Raw genomic sequence first — 26,436 nt, forward strand, 5'->3', positions numbered from 1 at the left:
CAGAGGCCATTCTCTTTTTACCTATTGTATCTGTCCTACCAGGGACATATTACAACGATTACCTGGAAAGTGGGCAATGCTCAATTCTGCTAGTAGATAGAACATCCTTATCATCTTTTGCAAAAGGAGACAGCATTTTAGGAGGTGAGTACTGCAGTACAGTTTTTACTTAAAGAGTAGGAGTGGATTTTGGAGAGGGGGCACACCTTTTTCGAGGCAGCAGGCCAGAACTGTAGGGTGTGCTGACTGTGGGAACTCTGTGGAGCTAATGAGGACTGAAACTGTCATGAGGATCTTATAAACACTCTAATTGATTCAGCTGGACCAACTGACCACCCAGTCTCCCGTGTGCATGCCTGATATCAGTATGTAGAAAAACCCCAATGCATCTACTTCTGAGCTGTGAATTTAGAAGGACACTTAAAGGGAGATAGAGGAAACTTAGAAAAGGAATGGGAATTTTGGTGCTAGGCTGGCCTGAATCTGAGTTATAGTTCCATCCCTACCCATTTCTGACTTACACTTAGAACAAGTAATTTCTTGTTCAGTTATCTTCCTTGAATCTGTAAAATGGTTCCTGCATCTGTAAAATGGTCCCTGCACCTATAAGCGGGGGGGTTGTTATGGGGGTTCAATAAATGATACAAATAGAGCATCTTGATGCCCAGCATTTCACAGACACACATCTAAGAGAATCTTTTCTTTCTGGTTTCTGTGTCCATGTCTCTGTGTGTGCAATTTTGGTATCTATTTGATGAAGGAAGATGGGCAATACTTTCTTTTTTTTTTTTTTCCAACAGAGTTTCACTCTGTCCCCCTGGGTAGAGTGCCGTGATGTCATTATAGCTCATGGCAACCTCAAACTTTTGGGCTCAGAGTTCCTCTTACCTCATCCTCCTGAGAAGCTGGGACTATAGGTGCCTCCCACAACATTCAGACATTGCTTTTCTACTTTTACTAGAGATGGGGTCTCACTTTTGGTCAGGCTGGTATCAAACTTCAGAGCTCAAGCCATCCACCCACCTTGGCCTTCCAGAGTGTTAGGATTATAAACGTGAACCTATAATGTGCCTGGCCTTCCCAGCCTTGTCTGTTTTCTTTGAGCTGATGGTTAAATCCCTCTCAATTCTAATCAAATAAAACTAGTGAATTGGACACAGCGGAAATAAAAACATGATAGGTAGAAAACAAAGGTTCTTTGCAACAATGTACCAGATAGGAGAGTTCAGTCTCCAGGATCCGTTTTACAATCCCAGCTCCAAGTACTTGTTTAGTTAACCTTTATTTTCATTTTTGCAGCATAATCCTGAGACCTGCAGTACCCATGCAAGGATGCTGCTTCGGCGTAACCCTGTACGGAGTAGGGAAAACCTTTCCTATCCACCCCACCCAGCACTGGGCAAATACTCTCTACCTAATCTTACACCCAAAAGGACTCATGAAAAAGGACAGGATTTGGGGTGGTGCATGTGACTCAAAGGAGTAGGGCGCCGGCCCCATATACCAGAGGTGGCAGGTTCAAACCCGGCCCCGGCCAAAAACTGCAAAAAAAAAAAAAGAACGGGATTTGTAAGAAACAGTGACAGTTATTTGTTTTCCAGATACATTATATAAGTCAATAAAGAAATCCAAGCACTGCTAAGACCCTATTGTGTCTATGCAGAGAGTGGGACACAAGTAACTAATATGCTGGTTAATGTTAAATGTATGCATTCTCCACAGTGGTAGCAGGTTTCATGGTAATAATGAGCAATCGTCAATAATACCAGGAGAAGATTATGTGAAAGAGGATCTGAAAGAACAGAATAATTATCTATAGGTTATAGGAAAAAAAAAACTCTACTTATTGGAGAAAATTTAATAATGTTTTAAAAATAATATAAACCCTTTTCTTACTGTTCCAGAACCAAGTTGTTTCCCAACCCTTCTTCCAACATGTACTATTTCTTAAGGAACCTGGAAACCATCAGGACTCACTTGATGATGCTCTCTGGAATGTGGATGCAATCCATTGGGACGAGCCCACCGAGTTCCGCCAAGCTACTGACGTATTTAATTTTGCTGCTGAATTTTGAACTAAAAAAAGAAAAAAACATATCATTAGTTGTGACTTCATCTAAGGCCATTGCCTCTTCTTCAAAATCCTGATCCACTTAACACCTTGCCCCAGCACTCTTACGAAGCAGAGAAGCTAACATTATTCCAATAGTTATTAGGTGCCATACACTCTTTTGTTGCCGTTGTTTGGGGGTTTTAAAAAAATTTTTTTTAATTGAAAATAAGTATTATATATGTTTATTGTGTACAACATGATGTTTTGAAATACATCTGTATTGTAGAATGGCTAAATTTAGCTAATTAATTTATGCATTACTTCATGCACTTACCTTTTATGGTAAAAAATATTTAAAATATAATCTATCTAAATCTATTATCTTTTCAAGGATATGACACTTTTTTTTTGAGACAAAGTTTCACTATGTCACGCTTGGTAGACTGCCGTGGCATCACAGCTCACAGCAACCTCAAACTCTTGGGCTTAAGCAATTCTCTTGCCTCAGCCTCCCAAGTAGCTGGGAATACAGGTGCTTGCCACAATGCTCGGCTATTTTTTTGTTGTAGTTGTCATTGTTGTTTAGCTGGCCAGGGCCGGGTTTGAACTCGCCAGCCCCGGTGTATGTGGCCTGAGCCCTACCCATTATACTATGGGCAATGAGCTGACATGTTGTTACTCTGTTTCCCCAAAAATAAGACATCCTCCAAAAATAAGACCTACTTACAGGAATGATAAGACGTCCCCTGAAAATAAGACCTAGTGCATCTTTGGGAGCAAAACTTAATATAAGACACTGTCTTATTTTCGGGGGAAACAGGGTATTAACTATAGCCACCATGTTGTATAACAGCTATAGAACTTACTCTTCCTGTTTAAAACTGAAATGTATTCTTTGACCAGCATCTCCTTAACCCTATCCCTTACTTCCCAACTCTGGTAAACACCATTCTGCTCTCTACTTCCATGAATTCAACTTTTTAAAATTTCACATATAAGTGAGATTGTGCAGTATTTGGCCAGATGCTGTTTTAAGTGGTTTATAAAAATTAACTTGTGTATTTCTTATCATAACCTAGTGAGGTAGCTACCATTATTATCTTCTTTCTAAAGACAAAGAAAAAGAAACTGAGACACAGGGAGTTAAGTGTTCACCCAAGGTCTCATCATTAGTAAGTGGCAGCACCTGTTATTAACTGGGGACGTCAGACTTCAGAGGCCACATACGCTCTTGACTATACATCACACAGCCTCCCACTCTGGCTTTACTTGCTTATTTATAAAAAACAAAATATTACCATTAGTCATTTCAAAATTTGCCAAGGTTGATGATATTTTGAAAATATATGTGGACTAATTTTTACATTATTTCATTAGTTTCAGTTTTACCTAAATTTATATTTTATTTTGTTTTAGGGTTTAGTTTGAAAGTTCATTCCATATGGACCAACATTCAAAAATATGTCCCAGGAAATGGATTTGAATTATAAACAGCTTTCATCCAAATGTGATCATTTTATTTATTTTTATTTTTTAATTTTTATTTATTTTTTTGAGACAGAGCCTCAAGCTGTCACCCTGGATAGAGTGCTGTGGCATCACAGCTCACAGCAACCTCCAACTCCTGGGCTCGAGTGATTCTCCTGCCTCCCCTCCCAAGTAGCTGGTACTACAGGCGCCTGCCATAATGCTCGCTTTTTTTTGGTTGCAGCCATCATTGTTGTTTGGCAGGCCCGGGCTGGATTTGAACCCGCCAGCTCAGGTGTATGTGGCTGGCGCCTTATCCGCTTGAGCCACAGGCGCTGAGCCCAAATGCGATCATCTTAGATGAGCATAAATACATAGAAAACAACTTGGAAGGATACTAACAAAACTGATAGAAGAATTGGTCTATGGGGAAGGAGGTTAGATGCAGGAATTAGTCATTGTTAAAGGAAAAATTTGGTCTTATCTGTAAGGATGGGGTGCATTTCTGAAAAATGCATTTCCTTATTATTTGTGTAATTGCAAACTTACTTTTAAAATGTAACATTTTGCTTGAAAGGGAACTTGATCAAAGAGGTAACATGTTTGAATGATAGGAAATAAAAGGACTTCTTTAGTCTCCTGGGATCATGCTGAGCTGTCTGCCAACTGCACTGTCTGTGTTCGACTATTGTGCATTCTAGTAAGAAGCTTTTTTAAGGTTCTTCCCTCCACTATCACTCTGATATCCTGGCTAGAGGTCCATGGCATCAGTCCAGCTCACAGTAACCTCAAACTCTTTGAGTTCAAGCCATCCTTCTGCCTCTGCCTCTCTAGTAGCTGAGACTACAGGTGCCTGCCACAATACCCAGTGACATTTTCTATTTTTAGTAGAGATAAGGTTCATTCTTGCTCAGACTGGTCTCAAACTCTTAAGCTCAAGCAACCCCCTGGCCTCCTCCTCCAAAAGTGATAGGATTATAGGCGTGAGCCACTGGGCCTGGCCACTGGTAGTGGTGGTGGTTGTTTTTTGATGTACATCTATCTATCTTTAATACTTTATATGCAATTTTGACCCTGGGTCCACAGGCTGTGTCTTATGAACATCTTTCTCTCCATATACTCTCTTTTAGTCCTGACAAATTTTGGGTCAAAATACTACATTAAACTTCTTCCTTCCTTTAGAGCAGTGATTTTCAACCAGTGTGCCACAAACATTTTTAAAGACCATTAATTAAATTATTTTTGAAAGAAGAACAAAACATAGCAAGTATATTCTTTTTATTACTTTTTTTTTTTTTTTTGATCAACATAATTTAAGTGTGCCATGGAAGTTTAACTGTAGTTCAAGTGTGCCATGAGATAAAAAAAAAAAAAAAAGGTTGAAAAACACTGCTCTAGAGTTTATGAGCTAAACCCAGGTTTTGATAAAATACTGAGGGGGTGAGTGAGAGTCAGGAAGAAATCACGTGAAGGGAAAACCTCCAGCTTCCGTGTACGTTAAGATAGTAGAATTTACATTCTCTAAACATGCCCTGTTCTTTCCTTCTTTGATGCATTTGTATCTGCTCTGGACTGCTCTTTCCCCTAATTTCAGCCAGCCAATCCTATTCTTCCAAACTCACTTTGAAGGAAAGTCTCCTTCCAGAAAGCCTCTCCTGAGGCAGACTCAGCCTTTGCTCTCCTCATGGTACCCCCCAAACTCACCCTCAGCTTGATTTAGTTAGTACCCACTTCAAAGTGCTTCCATTGTAAGCCTGTATTGAAATTATTTACTTGTCTGCCTGTGTCTGCTCTGGGCTTTAAGCTACTTGAAGACTTAATTGAACCATGCAAGTCCTCAATCTCTAGCACTTTGCTTGAGAAACTCATTTTAAAAAATGAATTTGCCATATACCTCTATCACAGATGTTACCCTTTAGTGGCAAAAGACCTATAATACATTTTAGTGGTCTCTTTTTTCGGGTCTAAATGTTAGTCATATCGATATAAGTTGATTCAAAAGGATGCTATTCAAAGAGGCTCTTATAAGATGAAACTGTAGAATACAGTGGTTAAGTACTTGATGTGAGTGTTCTTTAGAATTCAAAGCCTGAGCCTATCATTTATTGGTTATGTTACCCTTGATCTTGGGTTGGTAAACTACAACCCACGGATGAAGCAAGCTTGCTGTCTCTTTTTTTTACAGTCCTTGAGCTAAGAATGGTGTCTATGTTTTTATTTTTTAATTTTTTTTGAGACAGAGTCTTGATGTTGCCTCCATAGAATGCTGTGGCGTCAGAGCTCACAGCAACATCCAACTCCCGGGCACAAGTGATCCTCTGGTCTCAGTTCCAGAGTAGCTGGGACTTTGGCACCTGCCACAATGCAGTTAGTTTTTAGAGATGGTGTCTGGCTCTTGCTCAGGCTGGTCTCGAACTCCTGAGTTTCAGGTTTCTGTGTTTTTAAATAGATGAAAAAACACCCAAACAAGAATATTTTGTGATGTGAAAAAATTATAGGAAATTCAGTTTCAGTGTTCATAAATAAAGGTTTATTAAAACATAGTCACGATTCGTTTACCTATTATATATGGCTGCTTTTGTTCTATACTCGCCAAAGTAAGGAGCTGTCACTGAGCTTCTCCTATGAAGATTGAACTATTTGCTATTTGATTCTTCACAATGTTTGCTGGCTCTTGTCTTAGACAATTTATTTGACTTCCCTGAACCTCAAAGTTTTTTCTTATATAAAGAAAATAATAAACAGTATCTGATTCAGAGGACTGTCATTAGGTTAAATTAGATAATGCTAATAAGCATTCAAGAAATGTAAACCATTATTAGATGTAATTTACCACAACATTATTCCTATAGTTTTATTATTGCCGTTGAAACTAGCTTCAATAGTCTTGAATTATAATCATTTTTAAATATACTTACAGTAACGAATGTTTTTGTTATTGTTAACTTAAACCAAATTTGGCCAAGGTAGCAAACTGTAACCTAACTTGGTATATAAACAAACTGTACTCTAACTCAAAGGGTATTTTTGAAGTAAGTCGCTGAGTCTCAGCCAATCATGAGAGCTAAGCTTTAGCCAATCATAGGAGCTGAATTTCAGCCAATCATAGGAGCTAAGCTTCAGCCAATCACAGGGCTGCCAACTGATCTGACTATTAGTGTAAGGCAAATGCCTCCCCAAATAAGACAAACACCCGGCTGTAACCAATCTAGTTATTTTGTAGGTCACTTCCTTTTCCTGTCTATATATACTGCCTGACCACACTGTTGGATGGTACTTTCTCAACTACTCCTGGTTCTGAGTGATGTTTGATTCATAAATCACCTTTTGCTCAAATGAACTCTAATTGAACTTGTCTAAAATTTATCTTTTAACTTTATTTATCAAGAAAAAACATATTTGATTTTAGAATTACATGAACTTAATTATTAAACAAACATTGATGAATCAATAATAGTGCTAATGTTTACTTTTTTAACCATTAAGCTTTTATAGGCTTATCAGTACACATCAATTTCTACTTCCTTGTAAAAACATTTCCTAAAATTATTAAAAGAAGTGGCTTAATTAGGTCCTAATATTTAAAAAAAATTCAACATAGTATGGTAAAAAGCTAAACTTTGCTGGAGGAAAACTAGGGTGACTAGTTTTCCAATGCTACTCAGTCATTGGAAGCAGGGAATAAGAATGCTAAATAAATATAAGTGAAAGAACAAACTGGGCGGAATCTGGAAGGTACAGTAAAATCTATGTTAACGTTTAATTTTTTTTCTCTAAAAGTGATCAGAATTTTAAAAAATTCATTAATAACTTTGAGATAGGAAAATTTCAATTTATCTAATCTGTACCCTCATAGTAGACAAGACTTTATTATATTTTTAAAGCTCTCTGGAAAATAAATCTTATTCCTTTAACTATTTCAAGTTCTACTATATTATGAACCATATCTTACATTACTTTGCATCTCCAAAATATACAGTTACATAGAAACTAATATAAAATAAATGAAGTATAAATATTCACCAAGTTAAACTGAATTAAAACCAAGAATCCTAATGGGTGATCAAAACCCAGCTCTCAAAATGGCTGTCTAGACTCATTCCCTAACGTTGGTGACCTCTACAATATTTGTTCAGAAGAAATAGAACAATTAAGACAAGATATGGCTCCTATTTCCATCCTTGGTTAGTCTTTATTTTCCATTGTCATGTTATTATATGTCTATTCTCTACAAAATAACATATGACTTTAAAAGTTATCTTTTCCTTTTTCTAGTGTGCCATGAAAATTCTACCATTCCATCTTCAGGTTTGCAGCAAGCAATTTAGAAGTTATGTTTTATAGTGATCCAGGGGAAATACTCATAATGAAATAATTTTCTTTTTTCTTTTCTTTTCTTCTTTTTTGAGACAGAGCCTCAAGCTGTCACCCTGGGTAGAGTGCTGTAGCTTCACAGCTCACAGCAACCTCCAACTCCTGGGCTCAAGCGATTCTCCTGCCTCAGCCTCCCAAGTAGCAGGGACTACAGGTGCCCGCCACAACGCCCGGCTGTTTTTTGGTTGCACCATCATTGCTGTTTGGCCGGTCTGGGCTGAATTCAAACCCGCCAGCTCAGGTGTATGTGGCTGGCGCCTTAGCTGCTTGAGCCACAGGTGCCAAGCCATAATGAAATAATTTTCATTCTTTTTTTCTTTTTTTTTCCATTTGTTCAAGCATAATTTGTTAAAATGACTGTCTTTGCTCCATTGTATAGCCTATGTTTCTTTGTCAAGAATCAGTTGGCTGCATTTATGTAGGGCTATTTCTGGGATTTCTATTCTGTTCCTCTATTTGTCTATTCTTCCTCTAGTACCACACTGTCTTGATTACTGTAGCTTTATCGTAAGTCATGAAGTCAGGTAGCATCAATCCTCTGACTTTGTTCTTCTTCAATGATATGTTGGCCTATTCTGGGGTTTTTGCCTCTTCATATAAATTTTAAGATTAGTTTGTCAATATCTACAAAATAACTGCAGGGATTTTGATTTAGATTGCATTAAATCTATAGAATGATTAGGAAAGCGACATCTTGACAATATTGAGTCTTCCTATCCATGAACATGACATATCCTTCCATTTATTTAAATCTTCTTTGATGTCTTTTATCAGAGTTTTGAAGTTTTCCTGTTTAGTTCTTATATATACATTGTTAGAATTATAGCTAAGTATTTCATTTTTGGATGTAAATTAAAATGATATTTTGCTTTTCATTCTAAACCCACTTGTTCATTGCTGGTATATAGGAAAACAATTGGCTTTTCCATATTAACTTTGTATCTTCCATTCTTGTTATAGTTGTTTATTACTTCCAGGAGTATTTTTGACATTATTTTAGATTTTCTACAAAACCCTTTATATTATCTATGAACAATGACAGTTGTATTTCTTCTTTGAAAATCAATACACCTTTTCTTTTCTTTTCTTGTTGTATTGCATTAGCCAGGACCTCCAATACAATGTTGAGAAGGAATGATGACAAGGGAATTCCTTTCCTTGTTCATGACGTTAGTAGGAAAGCTTCCATTTTTTCACCAGTAAATAAGATGTTAGCTATAGGGTTTTTGTAGATGTTCTTCTTAAATGTATTGTTTTTATATTTCAAAGTTTTAATTAAGGGGGTGAAGTGTTTTTGTTACATAGACATCTTGTGTAATGCTTGAGTCAGGGCTTTTGGTGTGCCTATCACCAGAATAGTGTTCACTGTACCCAGTAGGTAAGTTTTTATCCTATGCCTGCCCTCTCATCCTCTCCCTTTCTTGGTTTCTCATGTCTTCTAAATCACTTCGTGCCCATATGTACCCACATATTACTCTTGTTGATTAGTGAGAACTTATGGTATTTGGTTTTCCATTCCAGTGATACTTCACTTAGGATAATGGTCTGCAGTTCACTCCATGTTGCTGCAAATGACATTATTTCATTTCTTTTCTATGGCTGAGTAGTACTACAAGGTGTGTACACAAGTAAATGTTCTTTATCCACTTATAAATTAAGGGACATTTATGTTGATTCTACATCTTCGCAATTGTGAATTGTGCTGCACAGATATTCTTTATTAAGTTGAGTTGCCCTCTATTCTAAATTTGTTTTCATCATAAATGGGTGTTGAATTTTGTCAAATGCATTTACTACATCTGTTGATATGATCATGTGATTTTTCTTCTTTAACCTCTGATGTGATGAGTCACATTAATTATTGAATGTTGAACTAGTCATACATGCTGGAGATAAATTCCACTTGGTCATGGTGCATAATTATTTAATTTTCTTAATTAGAGACTTTTGGTAGATAGACAAAGACTCTTTCTAGGAAAGTCAGGGGCAAAATAAATGTTCCTAGATACTTGTAGTTTATGAATTCTTGTGTTTAGGACAATGACTACGTATTTTTAAAAACAACTTGTAGTACTTTTACTTCTATGACAATAATAACTATACCTTATAAAGGGTCGTGTCACTGCAAGGATTGTTCTGATGAACCAAGATGGGTGAACTATGATGAATGATTTCAAATTCTTCCGTAACCTATTTTGAAAAAATAAAGAACACATTACTCTTAACCAATTTTCAGTAGAAATTAAAACAAAATATATTCCTAAATGAGAGTACATATAATTTTAGAAAGTTTTAGGCATTCTATACCTGGAGGGAAGGTATAGAATGGCCAAAATTAATAAAAAGAATGTTTTTTGAGACATAATTTAAAACTTACATGATCTAAATCTTACTTTCTTATAGAAATAAATATAAAATGGAATGGCTGTGTTATTGAGTGCATGAATCTGTAACCATCACAGCATAGTTTGTGCAATACATTTTATTTTTGTCAGTACTACTTTTACTACTTTGAAAAGAATACGCTCTTAGTAGCAACTTAGACAACTTACTGGATTTTACTAACACCTTGGTTTCTCCTTTTTTTTGGCCAGGGCTGGGTTTGAACCCGCCATCTCTGGCATATGGGGCCGGTGCCCTACTCGGTTGAGCCACAGGCGCTGTCCGGATTCTTCTTTGTGATGAGAATAGTGACAATATAGGCCTTCAATTTACCATTTTAACAATTCTTAATTTTCAAACACAGCTTGCAGCATGTTACTTTATGAAGGTTTGGAGCACAAAGTAGATTTAGTTCATGTAAGGGCACCTGCATGTTATTATGCAAGAAGCAGCATCTAACGGGATGCCACACATATATACATTTGCATGTTCATTATGACAACTTTTCTGTAGTTGGCAGTGAAGTGTTTTGCTGTGACAAACTTGAGGAAGGGGAACACAAAGGCTCCCCTTCCTCAAAGGATGAGTTAGTGGTTAACTTCATTTGACAGTGAATGTTGAAAAAAGAGCACAATCGTTGTCCATGTCACCATAGTCCTAGTGCACATCAACAGCAGCAATGTCACAGAGTACCACTAAAGAATCATGGGCGTTTCGTTCCCTCAGCTCAAGCTGCATCCTCATGTGGCAACTGGCGTACACACAGTTTAAAATAGACCTGGTCTGCCAGGATTGACATTACATTTAACAAAATCTGGGGAGGACTGGCTTTGTTTAGATTTAGGGGTGTCAAGTGACATTTTGTTAATATTTCTGTAATTTATTGTTTCAAACATCCATAAGTCAGTGATCCTAAAATACGATTACATTTTTGGCAGACTACAAGGAAATTAGCTATGGGAGCCATTGCAGAAGTCAAAGCAGGGATTAAAGATGGAGCCCCTGTACCGTCTATCGATCATCTGGTAGCATTTCTTCATCCAGCCCAGCCCTGGCATCTTCCGTCTTGGGGTCGCACCATTCAGGTACACAATCATGTAGTCTTCAGCTACCATCAACTCTAAAGTACTTATTACATATCTGATCACAGGAAGGAAAAGGAGTGTTTTCAGTTCCAACGTGAAATATTTCATCCTATATATCCCATAATTATATAACATTTAAATTACAGGGTATATGACATTTAAAAATACCCTGTTTTCCCGAAAATAAGACAGTGTCTTATTTTAAGGTGTGCTCCCAAAGATGCGCTAGGTCTTATTTTCAGGGGACGTCTTATCTTTCCTGTAAGTAGGTCTTACACTCGGAGGATGTCTTATTTTCGGGGAAATGGGGTAGTTGTACATATTGCTAGTTTACCTTGAGAAGAATATAGTTAGCTGAGATCATTGCTCTAAGGGTATATAATTAGTCATTTATTCGTATGGTTATTTTTTAATGCAGATATACTAGAAAAATGTGTGCATTAGAAACCTGACTTTCAAAAAATGTTAACAATGTTATCAGATACTTGGGGCAACTCAGATTAAATAAGGACAGATATAAATGAAGTCAGTTTGTAGTCAGTCTTAGCTGACAAAGAACATGTTACCAAGGTAGAGAAATAATAGTTCGCCTATAGGAAATGTTACAGAACTTTAAAATGCGAGCCAAACTCTGTTTATTTTGTTTTCAATCTATCCTACTGATGAAAGAGCTCCTTTAAACGTTTTGACCTCTTGAGCAATATTCCTTGACAGAAACCTTATTGACTTTCTATCAAAGGCTTAGAATATTCTATATCATCTATTTCCTTTAACTGAAGATGCCTTATCTGCCATTACATGCCCACAGACATTAACTCGAAGTACTTTGTCGTAAGTATCACTCACAGGAAAAGATTTTCCATGACATAGTGGTAATCCGCCCGACTGCTGTCTGGCAGAAAACAGGCAGCAAACACAATGATGGCATTTAGACCGTCCCCATAGTATCCTGGGGGACAAACAAAAAGACATTTGTAACAGAGTGAAAGCTCTTAACAAGGAAATATCTAACCTAAAGGATTAATCTGAAGCCTTGGCAAGTGTGTATATGTGGAAATAGCGGCTACTCCATGAAATGAGTATTATCTGACTATAGTATACACATATACACATATACACATATAATTATCTTTCAGTGGTAAAGATATATCTAGTCTTAAATATATAGTGTAAATATATTTTCACATATAGGGTATACATATATTATGGATGATTATATGTGTTGTATGTAGCAGTGGAAGGAGTGTATAAATAGTCAACTTTCAAAGGGTGAGAGGGCAAGACTTAACTTCTGAGTTTCCTAACCTATATAACACTAATTTTTATAGTATTACTACTTCTTTTTTCTGATAGTTAAAAAGGAGGCTGTTTGATCCTCTTTAACTCTTCTTAGTTTAGATCCTAGTGAATTTAAAGGGAGAATTTAGTTATTGAACTGTGATATAATGTCAGACCTACACACTCCAGGGACCAGATACTAGTGAGTAGTTGAGTGAGACACTTTTCATTTCAGTTTTGAGGCCTGTAGTATCTCTGGCATCTCTGGACACAACAGGCAGCATAGGGAGACATGGAAAGTTCTAGCCAGATCTGGAATAACTGAACACAGAATTCAGAAGCTAGCCCACTAAAGAAAGGGGAAAATTCAAGAAGGGTCTGGCTAAATTACCTTTGAGTTTTATGAAAACATGTACTTTTGGGAAAACTTGAGAATTGCTTCCTGGTAACGTGGGATTAGGGGTGTGTGTGTGAAAATGCTATTTGCAAGTGGTGCTGAGGAAATAGGAGGTGGGAAATGCGGGCAAGTGTGGCCATTGAAACTTTAAGGGTCAAGGAAAACATAGATATGGCTCAAGACATTATTCTAGTCTTTTGAAAGCTTGGACATAGTTTTGGCATTTCCCAATGCTTTAAGCAACCTCCACATTGCCTTGGAGCTCATCTCTGAAACTCATGGCAGATGTTGGTCAAATCTCCATCTGTTAGTATATGGGATATCAGGCATCTCTCACACTTAAAAAGTCCAACAAGGGGCAGTGCCTGTGGCTCAAAGGAGTAGAGTGCCAGCCCCATATGCTGGAGGTGGTGGGTTCAACACAGCCCTGGCCAGAAACTACAAAAAAAAAAAAAAAAAAAAAAAAAGTCCAACAAGGCCTTTCTTTTCTTGTCTTTTCTTTTTTTCTGAGACAGAGCCTCAAACTGTCACCCTGAGTAGAGTGCTAGGGCATGACAGCTCACAGCAACCTCTAACTCCTGGGCTTAAGCAATTCTCTTGCCTCAGCCTCCCATGTAGCTAGGACTACAGGTGCCAGGTACAATACCTGGCTATTTTTTGGTTGTAGTTGTCATTGTTGTTTGGCAGGCCTGGGCTGGATTCGAACCCACCAGCTCTGGTGTATGTGGCTGGTGCCTTAGCCGCTTGAGCTACCGGCAACTAGCCTAACGCCTATATTTTCATCTTTTATATATTCCTGTTTAAACACTTGCGATTTGTGTCATATACTTCTGGACCTTAGAATCATTAGTGATTTCCTGAAAGCTTTGAGTAGGAGAAGACATAACCTTTAAGCCTGTTCCAGTCCTCTGAGAACACAGTGTTCATTTTTTTTAGAGCTCTAAATACACACGTGGTGATTACACAGCAATAAAATACTGGCTGAATATAGATTTGGGTGGGGTTAACTCTTGAAAAGCAATTTAATGAGATGTTTTCTACAAAGATCAAGAATGTGACACTACCACAGAAAGGTAGGGAAAGAGAGTGATACCAATTAAAATTATATCGAATTGTGGGTTTGTGTGTGTTACTAACTTGAGGCTGTTGCACCCCGTATTTACACTCCTTATCTATCTATGTATAGACCCACGTGTGCACCTGATCCAACACTTTTTTGGGAATGTGTTGGAAAGAGCCTTGTAGTAGCTTCTTTCTGGACTATTTGCTTTAGTTCCATCTTTTCCATTATGTAGGTACTTGTCAACTTCTTCTTAGAATGCGATATAAAGGAAAATGGCAGAAGGAGATATATTTTAATACAAGAAGCACTTGTTTCACACAACAATTTTTTTTTTTCAGAAGATTCATTGCTAAATGGAAATCCATAATGTATATGGTGGCTTAGCTTTATTAATCCTCACACCACAAAGGTCTGAAATTCATCCAGAGCACGATGAAAAGATGGACTTTATGAAAAGAGACAATAGACTTGATAAATCCAACTTAAAAAACAAGTAAGAAAGAGTTCCTTCAGAAGCATCCTTGTCGGGATGGGTGCAGGGGCTCACACCCCTAATCCCAGCACTTTGGGAGGCTCACAGGGAAGATGACTTCAGACCAGGACTTCAAGATCATCCTGAACAACATAGCAAGATCCAGGCTATACAAAAAAATTTTAAAAATTAGCCATGCATGGTGGCAAGTGCCTCTAGTCCTAGCTGCTTGGAAGGTTGAGCCAGGAGGATCCCTTGAGCTCAGAAGATGGAGGCTGCAGTGAGCTAGGATCCAGTGACTGCATTCCAACCTGGGTGAACCTCTGTCTCAAACAAACAAAAATCAAAAGCTTTCTTCTAAATGTAGCTGTCTGGTGATCCAGTGACTGCATTCCAACCTGGGTGAACCCCTGTCTCAAACAAACAAAAATCAAAAGCTTTCTTCTAAATGTAGCTGTCTGGCTCCAGGGTGTCCGTCTAATTTCAAGATTGTCACTGCTCGGTTAGTTTGGTTTCTTTTCTTATTTCTAGAGAATTTCTAAGAATTTTTTTTTTTTTTAATGGAAAGGTGGAGGTTTATAAACAGTACTTCAGAAGTCATCACCAGTGGCAAGTCAGCTCATTGTGTAAATATGGTCTGTCCTTGGAACGTGGTAGTGCTGTGCTCACTTGAGGGATCCACAGAGGGGTCAACTTAGTACTTCATGATCACTGTCTCGGGAATGTCTCTTTATCTCAAAATTACTGAAATTCACAAATGAAAATGGCTCTTTGTACTTTTGGGTAGAGGAGCTGTAGAAAGGGAAAAGGCAAAAGGTGGGGAGAAGACCAGGAAGAGAGGAGATGATATAAAAAAGGAGGTAGAAAAAAAAGATCTTCTCATGAAAGCTTTCCTTCTAAATCAAGAGCTGCTGGTACTGTGCCAGGCTCCAGAACTATTTCAAATAATAGCGAAGGAGGGCAAAGTGCAGTAACTAGAGGGTGTACGACCATTTGCTTTTGTCCCTCCCAGATAACCTTCCAGGGAATCAGTTAACTCCTGGATTCCTATCTAAAATATGCAGGTGACTCAACTGAAGTTGCCTATTGGCAGAAGCATAATTCCTGTGAAGTCTGGCTTTTAAAACATTTCTTTTATTAAACTTTCTTCTCAGTAGGTGTGAAGGAGATCAGGGAGTGTGTGCTGGGGTGCTGAGTGACCCCACCGTGGAGACTCCTGACACCCTCTGAAGCAATGATGGTAAACCTTACCTGCGGTGGCACAGACAGGCATGAAAGGGATGTAACACAAGTTTGCTGGCCAGCAAATGGAATGGAGAGAGGAAAGATGTCACAGTTGCAACCAAAACATACACACACACACACTAGCCAGCAACTCTTCTCATTCTTTTCAGGATCATTGGTCCAGCAATACTGCAAAGAAGGTTACCTGAATCTCCTATGATGAAATAAGAGAAGTAAAAAAAAAAAAGAAAAGAAAAGAAAAGAAAAACAGAAAGGAAACTCCTTGTTAAAATTCTTTGATATAATTGTCCTTGGTTATTTAAATGTGTTCTCTGCTTTTAATTAAAAAAAAAAAGATAAAGCCAGTTCTGACCCCACATTGTTGGCTGAGCAAAACCACCCATATCCCTTTTTACTTTTTTTATTTATGCAGATGGCAGGGAAGTTGCTTATGGGCACACAGGATGTGAGCACTGGCACTGAGATCATGGTCATTGACTAATGAAGCAATCAAGGCCCAGAGAAGGTACGTGAGGTACCAAGATCACAAACTAGTAAGTGGCAAAAATGGACCTTTACACTCCTACCTTCGTCTACACTGTGCACAGGGCCTCTGGTGATAGCTCACATCCAGGTCAAAAACGGAGAATCGAATGACATGTTCAAACACTGCTCTCCAGTACCCATGTTCCCAACTGGTGGGGCACTTGTCAGGGCCTGGCTTTGGAGTTAACTTCTACAAGTCCTCTAATCATGCCCACCGTACAGACTACTGCACAAAGCTGGGGCTTCCATTCTGACCTGATGGTGAAAACTTCCTCAAGGCAAAACGCAAAGCACCAGAGCAAGAGTCATATTTAGGGCAGAGTAACTGTTGTTTTTTAAATGCTCATCAGAAGCCAAGATGCCAAACTCAATGAGTGGGTAACTAAGGAACTTTATCATCTTTAAAGTCTAAGAGTGGTGTGAGCTTCCAACATGGAACACAGCTTTGGCAAATCCAGAAGTTACATCTGAATGATCTCCCTAAGGAGCACAAAAAGCTGTTCAGGGTGTAAGAAAAGGCAGCATCTCGCTCAAGTTCTGGGTGGGGGCAGCCAGGGGTCCATTCGTGCAGGCCAGTGGCTAGAGAAGGCTGGCCAAGGCAGAGCTGGGGAGGGGAGGGGTGGCTTTCTCCTCAGAACGAAGCAGTCATACAGACAAAACCAAGGTCAACACACAGAGTGAAGGGGAGCAAATGCGAAGGGGGGAGGTGGCAGGAGACAGAGCGCAGCACAGCGAACCGGGTTAGCCCCGAGGTCCCAGGGCGATTTTTACAGAGCGTGGCGGGCAGATGCAGTGGCTTTCTCTAACCACCAGTGGGCTCCTCACTCTCCTGACTCTGGCAGCTGGCTGATGGGCTTAACTCATCCATCCAATCCGCCTAATTTCACTGTGGTTGAAAGAAGAAGTAAGTGCATCTACTGAAGTGGTAAGAGAAATTCGGCTCATGATCGCAGCACAAACCACAAGCCTACTTTCTTCTCAACACAGGGGTTCTAAATTTAAGAGCTGACGGGTAAACATGTTTATAGGGATTATCTTTGGGTGACTTTGATTTACCTTGACAGACTTGTCTCTCTCTCTCTCTTTTTTTTTTTTTTTTTTTTTTTTTGTATTTTTAGAAATGAGCATGGGCTACTCTGATAGTCAGCCTTTGTTTTTAGTGCTTGATGGTTTTCACAACAGCGAGTTTCAGGAAAAAAGAAACACGGATAGTGTTCGATTATAGTTTTCATGTAAAGACAAAAAGGCTGACTCCGTGGCCAGCTGTCTGCCACTTTCAGCAAGACTAGCCCAGCCCTCATTCTGAGGAGCTGTGGGGAAGGTTTCCTTTAGAGGAAGCTGCCCCTGACCCCACTCTCACTGGGCCGTATTGCCATTTGAGGTCGAACTATGAGGCTAGAAAAAGAAAGGTCATGACCAAGGACGTCTACTGCCCTTCCTGTTCCCTGCCAAGCCAGGCTCCCTGGGTGGTCTTGACACTCATGTGGGGGTAGCAGTGCAGAGGATAGAAGGTGGAAAATCTGCTGGTAGAGGGTGTTGGATGGAAATAACAAATTGTCCTTCTGCTCTTTAGGAAACAAAAGCTAAGGGGTTGATGCTGTGCCAAGACTCTCATTTCCCTGTCCTCATAAGGAAGAGGGAATTGAGAGAGTAGCAATTGCCTTGTCAGCTTGCACTTTTTCTGGAACAGCCGGGTGGTTACAGCGGTGCCCGAGGACCTCGGGAAGGGAAGGCGTGCGTTCAGCAGGAAAGTCGAAAGCTGTCAATGTGTCGTGTCCGTGTGCGGCTTGAGCTTCTCTGACTTTCTGCAAATCTCAAATTAGCCAAGGCCACATGTGCTCCCAGAGCCCCCAAGAAGTCATTGGAAAAACAAAACACACGTTTCTCATCCTCTTCGTCCCTCAGTAAGCAGGTGGAAGTTTTGACCTGGATTAGCTCTGGTCAGGCCTAAAATTAATGTAGTTTATAGAAAAACTAACCTTAGGTAGAGAAAAGATTTACCTGGCTGAGCCTAAGAAGATTTCCTAAAGCTTCTGAAGAGGATTCAAAAGACCACACTGTACTTAGAAGCACCTCTGGGATGGTGACATTATTACAGACCATGGTTGTATACACTAAATTATCCAGTTTAACCCTATGATTGACTGGTAGTAATTCTGAGCCTGTTATTAAATTGGACAACTATGGCTTTCAAGAAATTTGTGAGAAAGATTATAGCTATCAGACATGTGGCGTGAAAAGCAATTTTTACTTGGGAACATTGTTTTTGCCAACTGGGCTTTCAAATGTTTACTGAATTGAGTATTAGGACATATGCTTAGCTCTATATTCCCCTGAACACTGACTGCAGGGTCTCTGAGATTCGTGCTGCAGAAGACCCTGGTTTAGCATTATAATAACAAACACGGCCGCCTCCATCCCCCTTTCCCGCGTCCACACAGAGCTGGACTACCTCCATGAGAAATGACCCTCCTGTAGGGCTCGATGACCTTCATGTCAATCCGCTGCTCCTGTTCTCCAATCACCACTGTCCTCCACAGCCGGTTGTCCTCTCGCTCCTCTTCCGCTGTATATTCTGGAATAGACTCTGACTCCTGGCCAGAATCTTTGTTGGTGGTGGGATCTTCTGGAAGGGAAGTACACACAGAGTAGGGATGAAGGAGCAGCAGCACCACCATGGAGGCAGTTAAATGACCAGACTCTAGCTGCCTCCTGGCAGAGCAACCTGACGGGACTGCCTGTTTGGTATAGCTTCTCTAGAGCTTCCCACCATCCTGACCACATAAATTACACTCAGTCTTCATTATTAAGCCTTTTACGTAGGTGAACTGAACAACCAAATCCATTGCTAAGGCCATGTTGAGTGGGAATAAGTGCAAGGCTAGTGCTGTCTTGCATGGTTAGGGATCCAATGGGGCGTACACCAGTACTAACTCATCCTTGATCATGCAGATTAAAGACCACAAGTCTTTCTGATGAGGGGAAAGGCTATTTAGGAAGCCCAGATAATCTTGATTTCCTTGGTCTACATATCTTTTCAATGCTCAGAGTCTTATGAGGCTCTCAGTTTAGAATCATTACGATACTAACAGCCAAGACCCGGCTTTAAGACTCTTACAATAGTATTGAATACCCTCTTGGGAGCACCCTTGAACATAACATTGATGTCACTTTTACATATTGTTTTCAAAAGATGCTACGGAGAGATTTTACAGGAAGTGAGGAAAAAACAACTTTGAACACCACAAATGCTCCAGTGCCAAAGATCCACAAGACTCCTAAATTTGTGTTTATACAAAAGAATAAAAAAAACCCACTGAGCTTTCCTTGGGGAGACATTACCTTTAAAAAAGTAATCTTTTTTTTCTAAAGAATAAGCAGCAATTGTTTCTATTTTTACTAAAAGGTTATTTTGGGAATGTTTAAGCAATTTGAAGGAAAAGATTATTTATAACCTTCACAATAATTCTGAGATATTATCATTCTTATTTTTCCAGCCTTGGAAAAAGACCATTGAATTTACACTGCACTCTACTTGCATTCCTCCACTACTAATAAAAGCAAGACTTTATTAAGTATCTGCCTTGTACCAGGCACAGTACCCGGTGTTAAAACAGACACTCTACCAAGGCAAAAACTGACTCTGAAGTAGTTTGCTTCCGATCACGGTCAGTAAGCAAGTAAGTCAAAACTTTTACCCTTTTCAACACTTCTGGAGTATCACATTGCACCTTTAGTATGTGCCTCCCCTTCCTACTTATTTTATTAAAAGGCTGTAAGTTTCCTGGGCTAGGAAGCTTTGCCTGAATCGTATTTATTTATTTATTTATTTATTTATTTATTTATTTATTTATTGAGACAGAGTCTGACTTTGTCACCCTCCGTAGAGTGCAGTAGCATCACAGGTCATAGCAACCTCAAACTCCTGAGCTCGTATGATTCTCTTGCCTCAGCCTCCTAAGTAACTGGAACTACAGGTGCCTGCCACAGTGCTTGGCTATTTTTAGAGACAAGGTCTCACTCTCGCTCAGGCAGTCAGCCCACCTCAGCCTCCCAGCGTGCTGGGATTACAGGCGTGAGCCACCATGCCTGGCGCCGAGTGGCCTTTAATATTTACTTCCACCCACCCGCTCCCAACCTACTTGGGACACTCAATAAAAATCGGGTGGGTGAGTAAATTAGGAAAGCTTGGACAAGTTCTTGGAAGTACAAGTTAATCTGTAAAGGAGCCACAACAATGTTGCTATATTCTGGAAGATTCTGCTATTATACATTTAAAAGTAACTAATAGAAAAATGAGGTTTAGTTGGGAAGCAATCCTAGCCTTTTTTGCCAATACCAACAGCTACTACTACTGCCCACAGAGCCTTGGCTCCCTCCCGCTTTCACTGTGTTCCCACCAGCACTTGGCAGCTTATTAAGGACAGAAAGCAGAAACTTTTGGCTTCAGATGGAGCACTGTGTCACTTGTGCAAATCCATCCGTCTGGAATCTCTTCCTTCCTATGTAGGTTAGGATGTGTGGATGGTAGAGCTGGCTCCCTTCCTGGGCCCCCGTTTCTCCTCTGGTCTCCGCTCCCTCAGAACTCTGGCTCTGAGGTGGGTTTGTCTTCTGAGGCTCCTGTACACATGCCCTTCCCTGCCAGGAAAGTTCCACCTGCCCAATCCTCTTGTGTGGTATTCTCTGGCCTGCTCCAGCCTGACCATGGTGAACTCTTTAGGGTGAGGATGGGTTGTTTTGTTTTCCATACACTTTTATTGAAGTTGCTTCATTAAAAACGTTTTGTATACTACATTCTTTACTATGGTTATAAAAGGAAAACAGACACCACATAAATATAGTCAAGTGATCTTTGAGAAAGGAGGATCGGCCAAAACAATGGAGCAAAGATAGTCTTTTCGATAAATGGTGCTAGAGCAAACGACTATCCACATTAAAAAAAAAAAAGAATCTAGACCCAAATCTTAGATCCTTCATAGAAATTAACACAAAATGGATCATAGACGTAAATGTAAAATGCAAAACTATAAAACCCTAGAGGAAAACAAATGAGAAAACCTCACTGACCGTGGATATTGGAGGTGGCTTTTTAGATACAGCACCAAAGGCATGGTCCATGAAAGAAAAAATTGATAAGCTGGATTTAATTAAAATTAAAACTTTCTGCTCTGTGAATGGCAATGTCCAGACTAGAAGGAAATATTTGCAAAACACGCATCTGATAAAGGATTGCTATCCAAAATACATAAAGAATGCCGAAAACTCACCTATTAGAAAACAAGCAACTCAATTATACAATGGGCAAAAGACCTGGACACCTCACCAAAGAAGATATGAAGATGGCAAGTAAGTATATAAAAAAATTATGAACATCATCTGGGAGGCGAAGGGAGTGGGATTGCTTGAGCTCAGGAGTTCGAGACCAGGCTGAGCAAAGCAAGATCCCATCTCTAAACATTAGCTGGGCACTGTGGCAAGTGCCTGTAGTCCCAGCTACTTGAGAGGCTGAGGCAAAAGGATCACTTGAACCCAAGAGTTCGAGGTTGCTGTGAGCTGCGATGTGACAAAGTAAGACTCTGTCTCAAAAAAAAAAAAAAAAAAATACACGGGCTAAAATTTTTATCTTTTTCCCCACATCCATTATGAAATACCTTTGTTATGCTCTGAATAATGGTAAAAATAACTTTGTTGTTGGTTTGGAAAAAAAAAACTCAGTCATCATTTTTTCTGACCATTTTATATTTTTAAGTTTCTAGGATTGGTAAATTCTTTAGCACTAAAGAAGACAAAACTCAGATCTTCCTTAATATGGAAGACTGACCTCCTAAGTTCTTCACTTTCTGTACATTTTGTAAATATTAAAGGAAACCGAACCTTAAATATATCAGTATTTTAAATTATATTTCCCAACTGTTTGGATACAATTATTTAAAAGAAAAATGGCTCAGAAGTGAAGACCAACTAAATATCCTCTGAGAGTGGGATTCATAAATTTTCCATAAGCAAAACCACATTGTAGGCAGAAACCCTGGCAGAGGGGTCTGATTATCAGCCACTGAAGAAAACAGACATATAGTATGAAAGAACCTCAGGTACTTGGTAAAGGGGGAGTCTTCAAATTATGAAAATGGCTAGATAAAAGGAACTGTAACTGTGAGGATGCGCTATCGCGCTCACCTTCACGTATATAAGCTCACGTTAGTAAAAGACCCTCTCTATTCACTGTCAGTATATTCATGGGAAGCAGCAGGGATCAGAGGTCCAGGACGACAACCCTGGGTTTGAATGCTGGCTCTGCTGTGTGACCACAGGCAAATAAATTACCCTCTCTGAACCTCAGTGTTCTCATCTATAAAATGGGAGGAAACATAAGAGCTATTTTAAAGAATTGACATGAGAACTAAAATATTTACAAAGTACCTACAACGCGGGCAGCGCCTCTAGCTCAAAAGGGTAGGGCACTGACCCCATATGCCAGAGGTGGTGGGGTCAAACCTAGCCCCGGCCAAAAACTGAAAAAATAAATAAATTAATTAATTAATTAATTAAAAAATTAAAAACAAAACAAACAAAAAACCCCCAAAAAACAAAGTACCTACAACGGGTTCCGACACCTAATAAGCACTGTGTTCATTAAAATTACTAATCAAATGTTTTTGAAAAACTGTACCTTAAAAACTCCAATCTTGTTTAGAATATAGGTATATGCCTAGTTCAAAATGCTCTCATAAGAACCCCTTAAATCATGCAGTCTGTAAGCATTTGTTTCATACTTCAGGAACACCAATGTATTTATAATCCAACCATCTTTTTAGTCAGTTATTTATGTCTGCATGTTTATAAAATATAGCTATTTAGGTATACTTTGTGTTCTCAATGCTTCCCAATTTTGTTTAAAACTGTCTAAACCTACACCTTTCTTTTTCTTTTTTTTTAGAGACAGAGATTCACTTTGTCGCCCTTGGTAGAGTGCTATGCTGTCACAGCTCACAGTAACCTCCAACTCCTGAGCTTAGGCGATTCTCTTGCCTCAGCCTCCTGAGTAGCTGGGACTACAGGCGCCCACCACAACACACAGCTATTTTTTGTTGCAGTTTGGCCGGGGCCAGGTTTGAACCCGCCACCCTCAGTATATGGGGCTGACGCCCTACTCACTGAGCCACAGGCAATGCCCTAAATCTACACCTTTCATGTGAAAATCCAAGTGGATTTTAAAATTCAACTTACTTTAGGATTCTGTGCTTTGAGTTTAAGACCTAAAAATGTGGCCATTTAATGTGGCCATTAAACTGGTTTCTTCAATGTAACTATGTCAACTAAATAAAAAGAACTATGCCTGCAAGTGGCAGCTTTAATTAGCAGTTTGCTTAGCCGCCACCACCACTTTGCTTGACGGTTTTACTATTTATAAAAATAAAAAGTTCAGATGTGGTGTGATAAAGCTCTCCCTGCAACAGGGAAGTGAGGGGGGAGCAGAGGGAGGGACCCGCAGGGTCACGCCACAGCTGTCTTCTGCAGAATTTTGACAATATATTAGCAGGAGCTGCTGGGGCAGCTGGCATGGGAGGAGCTGCTGAAGACTCTTTGGGATGACAGGAAAGAATACAAATTCCAGAGCTTCTTTTACTTCCTATTTGTGTATTTCAATCTACAGGACCAAACAGCTGGATGACTATAGACATTCATGAACACGATAAAAATGCAATATAAAATCTCTACTCAAACGTAATAGATTATGGAGCAAGTAGTTTAGCCACTTCTTCTCCCCACTCCCTTTTTTTTAAAATTTGAGGAAATAAAGACTTAATCTCCGCGAAGCAGGGTCTGAATCTGCACTAGTCAAAGTTGTGGCTCCCCCTGGCTCAATAACCATTGGTTGAAATAATTAGCTAATCTGATGAACTTCCTAACTTTCTATTACATTTTATGAGTAGAGCTTCTGGAATTAGCATGTCTCTAAGAGTCAGGGCATCATCGTGCAATTGTATTGCTTTTGAAGACCAGATGAATTTTTATAACAAATGAACCCACTATCAAATATTGTACATCTAGAGAAAGCTCCTTTGCCTTGGACTGAAACAGAAACTTTAAGATGCCATTTTTCAAAGCAAAGGTGCAAAATTTATACCTAACAAAACAAATTCTACTGAGTAACAGAACAAATTAAAGTGAGGCTGATATTTACATTAGGAGTGTCTCTCTTGAATCTGGTAACTTGTAATTTTCTTCCTTTTTTTTTTGAGACAGAGCCTCAAGCTGTCACCCTGGGTAGAGTGCCATGGCATCACAGCTCACAGCAACCTCCAACTCCTGGGCTCAAGTGATTCTCTTGCCTCAGCCTCCCAAGTAGCTGGGACTACAGGCACCTGCCACAACGCCCAGCTAATTTTTGGTTGCAGCCGTCATTGTTGTTTGGCCGGCCCCAGGCTGGATTTGAACCTGCCAGCTCAGGTGTATGTGGCTGGCGCCTTAGCAGCTTGAGCCACAGGCACCGAGCCAATTTTCTTCCTTTTTATCCTTCTCATACTCCACCTATTCCAGCCCCTTTTTCCTACTTTCTCAGAAATGTAGCATCAAACATAAGGAAGTCCTTACGGAGCATACATCTAGTGGGGAGAGAAAGACTATAAACAGACAAGCAAACAGTTAAATAACGATTTCATTAGTGCTACATGGAAAATAAAACGACTGCTGGGATGGAGAGAGACTGGATAAGGGAAGGTAGATAGCACCTTTGATTGCAGAAGTCAAGGAAGGCCCCTCTGAGGAGGTGATATCTGATTAAGGTCTGAATAAAGAGAGGGAGCCAGTGGGTAAGGATCTGAGGGTAAGAACACTCCAGACATTGGGATCTTGTACAAGAAACTGGTAAGCCCTGATCACTTCTCTTCAAATTTTATCTTCCAGATTAAATTTTCTTTCTGCGGAAACCCAGTCCCAGTTTTCTTACAACACAGCATGTAACCACCTTCCCTCACCCCTTCTTCCCAGCACAGAGTAGGGGTATAGAGAAAGAGCAATGGTTATTAGCATTCCCCGACATTTTCGGCACCAGGGACTAGTCTCATGGAAGACAATTTTTCCATGGATGGAGGGGAGGGGCGTTTGATTCTCATAAGGAGTGCCCAACCTATATCCCTGTATGCTCTGTTTACAATAAGGTCACACTCCTAGAGAATCTAATGCTGCTGCTGAAGTGACAGGAGGTGGAGCTCAGATGGTGATGTGAGCAATGGGGAGCGGCTGCAAACACAGATGAAGCTTCCCTGGCTTGCCTGCTGCTCACTCCTGCTGTGTGACCTAGTTCTTAACAGGGTACGGACTGGTAATGGTTCACGGCCTGGGGTTGGGGATTGCAGCTTACATGACCTCTAAACTATACTTGTTCCATCAAACTCTAAACTGGCACTCATGGCCACCTATGATCTGAGATACAAACAGAAGCTTCCAGAAATCACAGAAAGTATCCACTGGTACAAAAATGGGAGGTTTTTTCCTTAAAACCACTTGGATAATCATTCACATATGACTTCACTTTGGCCTTGCCAAATTAGCCACTTACCGTGGCCAGTGTACTCAAAAGAATCTGCTTCATCAGGGGTGTCCAGCTCATCCACATTAATGTCAATTTCATCGGGACTGTCCAGGTTATCATCAGAGAGAATAGATCCTTCACTTTGGTCCAGAGAGAGATTGATATTTGGGGCTGTGAGCTTGATTCGCCGAGGATGACTGCCATTAAGATCCAGAGAATTAGGAGGTTCTAAACGAGAAAAGGAACAGCAACATCTAGTATTAGACCCAAGGTTGAGTTTCCTAAATCTGATAATCCCAACGGCTCCAAAATCCGAAATTTTTGGATAACAACATGACGCTCAAAGAAAATTTTCATTGGGCATTTCAGATTTCCAAATTTGGGATATTCAACCAGTAAGTGTAGTATGAATATCCCAAATCTTGAAAAAAAATCCAAAAAACCAAAATCCTTCTCGTCCCAAGCATTTCAGATAAGGGATACTCAACCTGCATATTTATCTCCGCCGAGGGTGGGTTTGGGTTCCCGTGAAAAACATTATTAAGGCCCTTTCAGCAAAA

At 39.7% G+C, this 26,436-nt stretch overlaps 1 protein-coding gene across 4 annotated transcripts in view; it reads right to left on the reverse strand.

The window, feature by feature from the left end:
- The window catches only part of PRUNE2 (prune homolog 2 with BCH domain), a 297,926-nt gene that overhangs the window by 15,301 nt on the left and 256,189 nt on the right, over nt 1-26,436 (reverse strand). For all 4 annotated transcript variants that reach the window (XM_053575620.1, XM_053575648.1, XM_053575640.1 and 1 more), the window contains exons 11-16: nt 25,904-26,104; nt 18,794-18,967; nt 12,208-12,310; nt 11,285-11,416; nt 9,998-10,084; nt 1,978-2,076 (exon numbers count right to left, since the gene is read on the reverse strand). In XM_053575620.1, coding sequence (XP_053431595.1) covers nt 1,978-2,076; nt 9,998-10,084; nt 11,285-11,416; nt 12,208-12,310; nt 18,794-18,967; nt 25,904-26,104 — 796 coding nt within the window. The remainder of the gene's footprint in view (nt 1-1,977; nt 2,077-9,997; nt 10,085-11,284; nt 11,417-12,207; nt 12,311-18,793; nt 18,968-25,903; nt 26,105-26,436) is intronic.

This window comes from Nycticebus coucang, chromosome 2, assembly GCF_027406575.1.
Source record: "Nycticebus coucang isolate mNycCou1 chromosome 2, mNycCou1.pri, whole genome shotgun sequence".
Taxonomy (NCBI): Eukaryota; Metazoa; Chordata; class Mammalia; order Primates; family Lorisidae; genus Nycticebus; species Nycticebus coucang.